At 41.7% G+C, this 9,935-nt stretch overlaps 1 protein-coding gene across 1 annotated transcript; it reads right to left on the bottom strand.

Annotated features, from left to right (window-relative positions):
- Window positions 1-716: 716 nt before the first annotated feature.
- Window positions 717-1,433, bottom strand: LOC130500648 (uncharacterized). The gene has a single exon (XM_056995584.1). It carries the CDS (start codon window positions 1,431-1,433, stop codon window positions 717-719), a length of 717 nt encoding a protein of 238 aa, XP_056851564.1.
- Window positions 1,434-9,935: the final 8,502 nt, after the last annotated feature.

The following is a 9,935-nucleotide window of genomic DNA, read 5'->3' on the forward strand; positions in this document are numbered from 1 at the left end:
TCCGTTCGACAAACCCATGACGGAAGAAGAGGAAAACCTCTATTGGGTCGAACAGGAGGAACTTGCTGAAAGGCAAACCGAGATTACTCGCCGCGAACGCCGACAAGCTCAGAAGACCGCTGGAGAGAATCCAGATATCCGCGATCTCCGCGATTACATCACCAAGACCGCCGCGGAAGTAAGGGCTGTGAAATCGCAGATTCACCACGCCACGAGTGCTTCCCTAGAAATCGATATGCTACTCGAGGTGGCTCGTAAAACACCCTTCACCGCGTGCATCTCCGAGACCAAGGTGTCTAATCCAATGGAAGCTCAAGATACCAATCTATAACGGTACAACCGACCCTGAAGGCGCACCTTCAGGCATTCCATATCACTATGGGAAGAGCCAGGCTCCGGGAAAGCGAGAAAGACGCCGGCTACTGCCGCCTGTTCGTCGAAAAATCTCGAAGGTGCGGCACTTGAGTGGTTCTCCCGGTTGAAGCGAAACTCCATCGGAAGCTTTCGCCAACTTGCATTGGAATTCCTCCTTAAGTACTCTATGTTCATAGATAGAGAAACTTCCGATGTCGATCTCTGGAGCCTAACCTAGGAAGAGGGCGAGCCCCTCCGAGAGTTCATGAGCCGGTTCAAACTGATTATGTCGAAGGTTAGGGGAATCAGCGACAAAGTTGCCATTGACGCGCTTAGAAAGGCGCTCTGGTACAAATCAAAGTTCAGAAAGTGGATAACACTCGAAAAACCTCGCACAATCCAGGACTCCCTCCACAAAGCCTCAAATTACATAATGATCGAAGAAGAGACGAAAGTCCTGTCGCAAAAACATAAGCCGGCAAGGAACTCTTCGAAAGACGCGGATCCTTCGAAAGAAGGAACTGAATGTCGATCGATGCTGGTCCTGGTTTTGCAGGCTCGCGAATTGCATTTGTTGTAGGCGCTGGAACTTCAAACATCTCTATGCATGAAATAAACTCTTTACTTTTCTTCTTCTCCACAGTATCATAGAAGATAGTTTCATCAACATTAGTCAGACACATCTTATTCTTCTTAAGATCACAAACTGCCCCTACTGTAGTCAAGAAGACTCTTCCAAAAAGAAGGGAAGATGTGTTGTCTGATTTGAACTCCACGACATGAAAGTCCACAGGAATAGTGCATTCCCCTATTTCCACCTTAACATTCCTAACCATGCCTGCTGATTTTGCTTTGGACTTATCCACAAAAGTGAAACTATCTTTTGAAAGTTCCATCTTAAATCCTAATACTTCAGCAGTATCTATAGCCATGATGCTGACTGCAGATCCAGTATCGCAGATGGCATTTGGTAAATCGTGGCTATGTATAGAGCATGAAATCAGAAACCTTTCAGGATCTTGTTCCTTCTTTAAAGTCCTCTTAGGCTTACGGTAGACCTTGTTGAATAATATCTCCATGTCCTTTTCTGTCTCTCTGCTCTGTCTCTCTGCTCTTTCAGAAGAAATTACCAAGTTTGTACTTATAATAGGCCTCCTCAAAAGTCATACCCTTAGGAACTCTCTTCACCCTCTTGTGAAATCCATCAAGTTCAACTTTGTTAGCTTCTCTCCTCAGGTGTTTGGGAACATAGAGTTTCTTAGCTTTCGACCTCTTCCCAATCTGAATCTCTTCTTTTGTTGCCTGTCGTTCCATGACAGGTTCATGTCCGCCCATTTGGTGTCGATCGATAACAGGTGGCTGTCGTCGATCGACACTCTCAACGAAAGAAGTTTCAACTAGAGTCAATTGCTTTTGGTCTAGTGCATCAGCAGGTTGCTGTTTGGTCTTCTCCATTGTTTTAAGCAAACTGGCTTTTGAGATGGGTTGCGAGTTGCATTCAAACCGTGGGCATAAGGGTCTGGTAAACACACTAGATTTATAGTGAGCCGCTGTCGATCGACGCTTTCCCGTGGAGGTCGATCGATGCCGTTTTGTTTGTGTTGCTCGACGTCATCTGTTTTAGCATGGTACGGGATGGGAGGATGTGGGTGTCGAGCAGCGAAATCTGAGTGGCTCTGAATTTGAACAGTACTGCATGACCCTAAAAGTGGTGTCGATCGATGTTCAGCTGATGGTGTAGATCGACACAAGTACGAGCTACCAATGGACTTGAAACTTTCGACTAAAAAGACTTCTTCTTCCAACTTCTCATGTTTTATTACTTCCCTCAAGTAGTTATCCCATCTGGAATCGACTGCTGCTCTTCCCAACCGGGATGAATAATGTCACGATGAACAGTATCTCGATGAACAGTTTCTGGGAGAACAGTGTCATGATGAACAGTGTTTTGATGAACAGTACCGCGATGAACAGTGTCGCGATGAACAATATTTCAGTGAACAGTGCCGTGATGAATAGTGTCGATCGATACTAGATGAACAGTCTCGATCGATATCAGATGAACAGTGCCGATCGATGCGGATGAACAGTACCTCGATGAACAGTACTCGGATGAACAGTACCCACGTGAACAGTACTCCGATGAATAGTACCAGGATGAACATTAATCGGATGAATAGTACCCGTGTGAATAGTACGGAGTGAATAGTGTCGTTCCTTTGAAGAAAATTTTCATTTTTCACAATTTTTGCAATCTGAGAAATTTGAGTGCACAACATTTTAAAACGGGTATCGATGATGTCTATCATTCCGTTCACCTCTTTGCAGAGAGAATCCAAATGCAAATTAAGCTCCTCAGTGATCTCCTGCTGTTCTTTCAAGCGCTCCTCTAGCATAAATTCCATCTCTTCTAAATTGTATTGATCTTCATCCTCGTATATAGCATGCTCCACAAATAAGACTTCATGTACAGAACCAGTCTCAGCCTCAATTATCTTGTTGTCATCCTTTACAGGTGATTTTATCCTGTGCATATCTAGATTTTTGGCACTGGTGCTGGACACCAAGCTCTCAATCAGTCTCTTAACTTCCTCTGGGGTCCTTGTTCTAAAGTTCCCCTCGCTTGCAGTGTCCAGCATTACATGATATTGCACATCAATACAATTGCAGAACTTCATCAACAGCTGAACCTCCGTAAAACCATGATGTGGACAGTCCCTTTTGTAGCTTCTGAACCTCTCCCAAGAGCTTCTGAAACCTTCTGTAGGTCCCTGAGAGAATGTCCAAATTTTATCTCTTATTTCTTCAGTCCGTGCTTCATCAAAGAATTTACTCAGGAATACATTTTGGATGTCGGTCCAGGATGTAAGAGATCTTGATGGTAGCTGCTTAAGCCAATGCGAAGCTTCTCCAACAAGTGAGTATTTGAAGAGTTTGCAAAGCAAGTAGTCCTCAGGAACTTCATCCATACAGATAAGAGCAATAAGATCTTCGAACCTTTCCAGATGGTATGGTCCATAGGATGCTCGTGAGATAATCCAGAGTAAGGTATTTGCGTCACGAGCGTGTAGTACTTTGGATTTAGCTCGAAATTCTGTGTCTGGATATCAGGTGGACGAATGGCTGATCTATTCGCGTAGTTGATATCACTCGAATTACCCTAAAAAGTGAATTACTCTCTCAAATAAGAGGTTTAGATGCAGTACTTAGGGATCGAATCCACAAGGACTCTAGGATTATTTGAAGGTTCAATTAATTAGAGATGAAGATAGACTTAAGGTTTAATATGTTTTAAAGCAGTAAATAATATGGTGAACAAGGAAGTTGTTTAGTAAGTGAAATGAAGGTTGTTTCTTAATGAGGAAAATAGCTAGATTCAGGTATTTCTCAGGTATGAAATTATGCAGTTTGAAAGTGACATTAGGGTTTTAGTTCTTTGAACTCAAACAATTGGTACGGCCAGTAGGGTCTCCTTTGTATAGATCCCGGATCTCAACTGTCGTTTGTTGATCACGGAAAAGTGTCAATCGATACGACTTTGTCTAATCGATCGATACACCTTTCAAACAAGAGATCGCTACAACGATGGTTGTATCGATCGACGGTAATTCTAGCAAGCATTATCGGTTTGGTTGAAAACGTTCTCTAATTATCTAGACCACCTTTCGCATGTGTCTAGTCAGTTAGATCACTTTAGTTTATTTCTGGAAATGGAGAGTATACAGTTGGTTATCTCATCAATCCTAAGATCTAGATTTAAGGGTGATCAATCCTAAATCTAGTGTTAAGAGTAACTAAAGTGAAAGAACTAGTTTAATCACCCTAACAGTTGTCACAATCTCATCACATGATTCACCCTTATGAGAAACCTAAATCTAACAATTAGGTTTACTCAGACATATTCATGAGAGACAAAATCATGATGGTTTGAATAAAACTTAATATGAAATAAGGAACACAAAGAGTATGAGTAGAATAAAAAGGGAGTTCAAGATCTTCTCTGTTTTATAGTCTCAGATCTATCTCTCCAACTCTAACTCTTCTCCTAAGGTAGCCAAATTGCTTCTCTTCTCCACTAGGTCTCTAGGCAAGTCTGCCTCTAAAATGATACAAAACCCTAGTATATAAAGCCTAGCAGGCGGCCAGGGACTTGGTGTGTAAATAGCATACTTTGTGATTCTTGAAAATCTTCTAAATCGTAATCCATCGAATGGCTTAATATCGATCGACACTCTTTGATTTCTGTTGATCGATTGTAGTTGGCTTCAATCATCCGATCTCACAAGTTTCCTATCGGTCGATTCTTCATTCGTGAAAATACTCCAAAAATGCCTCAAAAGTATTGGTTTCTTCAATTAGGTACCTGTGCCTGAAAATACTCTAAAATCTTTGAAAACGTAGTAAATATAATTGAAAACTCTCATATACCATGGCTAAAAGCGGGTGAAATTCATGGTATATCCACTCCCCCAGACTTACTCTTTTGCTTGTCCTCAAGCAAAACAAACGGTAGTCTCTCCGAAGGAGGTTTGAAAACAACATGACTCTTATTTTTGAAAACTTAAAAATCCTCACTTCTATGTCATATGAATCTAAACGGTCTCAACTACAAACGCACGTTTATACCTTATCCTAGTTTAGCAACCAAATTCATCTATCCAACAACTTAGCAAATCTTGTCAAAAAATTCCCCTTTACTAACCTCATTTTTTAACATAAGATAAAAGTGTGGGCTTTACCTTGGGAGTATCGATCAAAGGACACATGGATTCAACTTAAACAAGTTTTCTGAGCACACAGGTAGTCTTTTCTGATTTCTTTCTCTCCTCTTCTCTCTTCTCTGAATATCTTATAGTTTCAATTTAATAGGCTTCGATGCTACAAAGGTATCTAATCTATCTCATTGACATTTGCATTTGTAACTAATACATTTTGACAAAGTGTAGCGAATAATGGGGTTTTCGGTAATTTACCTATCCCTCGTTTCCACAATGTGTGATCATTCCTGAGATTTAGAATACTGGGGTCGCGGGTAATTTACATATCCCTCTGCCTCTCAAGAAATCATTTCAATCTTTTTATAACATAAACTTAGATCTTTGAGATGCCGAAGAGAGATAAGGAAGGAAACCAGAAATGCACAGACTTTTACCTTTTCAGTCTTGTAGGAGGATTCCGATCCGATGTATACCAAGCCCCAAGACAAGCTAAGATAGTCAGCATTAGGTTGGAGGTTAGCTTCGGTTCCTTTAAACAATTTGGGCAAGTATGGCTAGTTGACAGGTTGATCCACTTTGGTATCTCTAGTGCAATCTGTGGTTAATAAGCCTAGAGTAATGACAAAAAGTGATTAGAAATCATTAATAAAAATTTATATTTCCTTTTTGACTCGATAAAACAATTTTATTTTTGAAAAATAGATAATAAATGATAAATGTTAGTAACACTCTCCCCCAGACTTAAATTACACCGTCTCGGTGTAATAATAAGTAGGAGAAGTATAAATAAAATAAGAAATGTTAGAAGTGTGGATGTTGAAGAAAAGTGTCGTACCTTTCTGTCTTTTCCATCGATCGATGTACCATAGACGGTATCGATCGACAGGTTCAGACAGAATGTGTGATAGTGTGTTAGAACGGAACTCACTCACTCGTCTAGCTTGGCTCTCAAGTTAGCTCTGTTGTCAGTCCAAACACAAAGAAAATTAAACATACGAAATAGTTCAAAAGCATAAAACATAGATAAGTTCAAGAACATAAATCCTGCAAATCCGAAACATAAAATAAAAAGTCTGAAAGATAAAGAGAAGAGATAAGAAGGCTAGTCGGTGGCCTCCTCGTCCTCCTCCTGCTGGTACTGGTGAGATGGTCCTGGGTCCGATGGTGAACGCGCTCTGACACTCCTCCTGCTCGCACATGGTGGTCGCGTGACTCTAGCCCAGATGGCTCGAAGAGCACTCACGAACGTCCTCTGAAAGTCCGCTTCAGGCATCGGGATGTCTGGAATGTCCGGGAAGTCAGGAAGGGGAGCTGCGGGTGCTGCCTGCGATCCTCCAACACCACACTCCATCGGTACCTGGCTAGACTCGGTGGTGAGATCATGTAGGAACTCGTCGTCGGGCCTGAACCAGATCCTCTCGACCTGGTGGTCGAAGTCAGTGAGTGAGGCGTGCGGGAGCTGAAACATACGGTAGCGGCGGTCAATCCTGAAGAACCAGAGAAGACTCTCCTTGAGCCAGCCAGAGTTCATCAAGTGCTGCTCGTCCATGAAGAGATGGCGACGGTCCGCGGTACTCCTGTCCAGACGGACACCACAGAACTCAAAGATCGGTGTGAGAAGACTTCCCACGCACTCCTTCTTCCTAGCCGAACCCGAGAAGGGTTTCTTCTTCAGCGAGATCAGATGCTCGGCGAAGAGAGCTCCAAGGTTGGGGACTACCATCCCCGCAGTGTCGAGGTGAGAGAGATCGACCAGTCCGTTCACTGCTGGAAAGAGCAGTGAGAGATCATGTAGGCGCACCTTGTTGGGCTCCATCTTGCACAACAGAATGTTGGAAATAGCCCGTAGGAAATAGCGGAGCGTCGGGTGACGAACGTCTGACTGAGTCGCTGAGCTGCTCCAGCTTCCTCTGCTTATGATCTCCCAGAAGTCGCTCGCACCTGGAAGAGGTGAGAACGTGCAAGATGTCGCATCCTCCTCGAAACCAAAGATGCCACAGAGCTGGGGGATGGTGAGAGAGTATCTCTTCCCTCTCGCGAAGAAAGAGAGAACGCCATCGCCCGCAATCTTAGCCCTGTCGTTGTGGTAGGTGAGACGGACAGAGGCCATGAACTGGCGCACCAACAGGACGTGGAGGTCGTAGGCGTGTGTGGCTATGGTGCCCAAGTCGAGCTGAGCAATCATCGCATACAGATCATCCTGGATCCGCATCTTGTGTGTGACCTCCGGGTCAATGAAGCGTGTGGGCTCGATGTCGACATCGATCCATGTGTTGTAGTGCAAGCTGTCGTAGTCGTCCCACTGATCGGTGAGCTCTCTATCGAGACACTCGCTGCTGGAGATGACCTTCCTCGGGTCCAAGAAGTCGTGACCCTCTATGTACTCGATGGGGGTCTTATCCTCACGTGGCCATGGAGGCCTCTCGTCGTCCCTTGGGACTCGTGACTGTCGGCAGTGTGAAGGGCCAGCGGGATCACTCCTCCTCTTTGTCATCCTCTCTCTCTCAACGTCTGAATCCGTGCCCATCTGAAAAGAAAAGTAAAACGTGAAGTTAACATTGGTCCGCAAGAAAGAGTCATATCGACCGATGCACACTCGGGTGTGTCAATCGATAGATCAAATCAGTGTTCATCAGAAAGTCGTAAATCGATCGACAGGACAGAGTCTTTGTCGATCGATAACGACTCGCGAAACCTGCAAATCAACAGTTCATACAAAAAATGAATCGAAAGAGAGGATCTAAGCAAAACAAACTATCCTAGTACTTAGATAATCAGTTAAAATATCTAAAACAACCTAGAATTGCACCAAATCAACCTGATTTCACCCATTTCAAAACCCAAACCCTAGAGTTTCAATCCAAAGAGAATTTCGGATCAATACATTGGAGAATGAGAGAAAAGCTAATGGAAACAGATGGAGAACTTGAAATCGAGTGGTTTTGGGCGAAGAATCGATTGAAATCGTCAAGAAACGAGAGAGAAAAGGATGTTTTAGAAATCGGCTAGGGTTTGCGAAATAAGAGAAGAAGAGACGGATGTCGAGTTAAATGAGAATTTGCCTCGACATCCCCGTGTCGATCGATACAACACGGTTGATATCGATCGATTTTAATGCAATTGTTAAAGTAAATGCTTAGAAAATAATTTAAACATTACTAACTAATAATTATAAATACTAACTAAAATAATTAAGTAAAAATAAAAATAAAAATAAAAATGAAAATGAAAATAAAAATAAAAATAAAAATAAAACAAGGATTAAAATTTAATTGAAAATGCAATTAAAAATAAAGAAATAAAGATAAAAAGAAAAATGAGTTGCCTCCCATTCAGCGCTTAGTTTAAATTCTTTAGCACGACTTAGGAAAACTGTATTTAGTTAACACATGGTGGTAGCAGCGGAATGGGCTTTAAGTCTTGAAAGTGACATTAGGGTTTTAGTTCTTTGAACTCAAACAATTGGTACGGCCAGTAGGGTCTCCTTTGTATAGATCCCGGATCTCAACTGTCGTTTGTTGATCACGGAAAAGTGTCAATCGATACGACTTTGTCTAATCGATCGATACACCTTTCAAACAAGAGATCGCTACAACGATGGTTGTATCGATCGACGGTAATTCTAGCAAGCATTATCGGTTTGGTTGAAAACGTTCTCTAATTATCTAGACCACCTTTCGCATGTGTCTAGTCAGTTAGATCACTTTAGTTTATTTCTGGAAATGGAGAGTATACAGTTGGTTATCTCATCAATCCTAAGATCTAGATTTAAGGGTGATCAATCCTAAATCTAGTGTTAAGAGTAACTAAAGTGAAAGAACTAGTTTAATCACCCTAACAGTTGTCACAATCTCATCACATGATTCACCCTTATGAGAAACCTAAATCTAACAATTAGGTTTACTCAGACATATTCATGAGAGACAAAATCATGATGGTTTGAATAAAACTTAATATGAAATAAGGAACACAAAGAGTATGAGTAGAATAAAAAGGGAGTTCAAGATCTTCTCTGTTTTATAGTCTCAGATCTATCTCTCCAACTCTAACTCTTCTCCTAAGGTAGCCAAATTGCTTCTCTTCTCCACTAGGTCTCTAGGCAAGTCTGCCTCTAAAATGATACAAAACCCTAGTATATAAAGCCTAGCAGGCGGCCAGGGACTTGGTGTGTAAATAGCATACTTTGTGATTCTTGAAAATCTTCTAAATCGTAATCCATCGAATGGCTTAATATCGATCGACACTCTTTGATTTCTGTTGATCGATTGTAGTTGGCTTCAATCATCCGATCTCACAAGTTTCCTATCGGTCGATTCTTCATTCGTGAAAATACTCCAAAAATGCCTCAAAAGTATTGGTTTCTTCAATTAGGTACCTGTGCCTGAAAATACTCTAAAATCTTTGAAAACGTAGTAAATATAATTGAAAACTCTCATATACCATGGCTAAAAGCGGGTGAAATTCATGGTATATCCACTCCCCCAGACTTACTCTTTTGCTTGTCCTCAAGCAAAACAAACGGTAGTCTCTCCGAAGGAGGTTTGAAAACAACATGACTCTTATTTTTGAAAACTTAAAAATCCTCACTTCTATGTCATATGAATCTAAACGGTCTCAACTACAAACGCACGTTTATACCTTATCCTAGTTTAGCAACCAAATTCATCTATCCAACAACTTAGCAAATCTTGTCAAAAAATTCCCCTTTACTAACCTCATTTTTTAACATAAGATAAAAGTGTGGGCTTTACCTTGGGAGTATCGATCAAAGGACACATGGATTCAACTTAAACAAGTTTTCTGAGCACACAGGTAGTCTTTTCTGATTTCTTTCTCTCCTCTTCTCTCTTCTCTGAATATCTT

The sequence above is a fragment of the Raphanus sativus genome, unplaced genomic scaffold (assembly GCF_000801105.2).
Source record: "Raphanus sativus cultivar WK10039 unplaced genomic scaffold, ASM80110v3 Scaffold0006, whole genome shotgun sequence".
In the NCBI taxonomy this organism is placed as follows: Eukaryota; Viridiplantae; Streptophyta; class Magnoliopsida; order Brassicales; family Brassicaceae; genus Raphanus; species Raphanus sativus.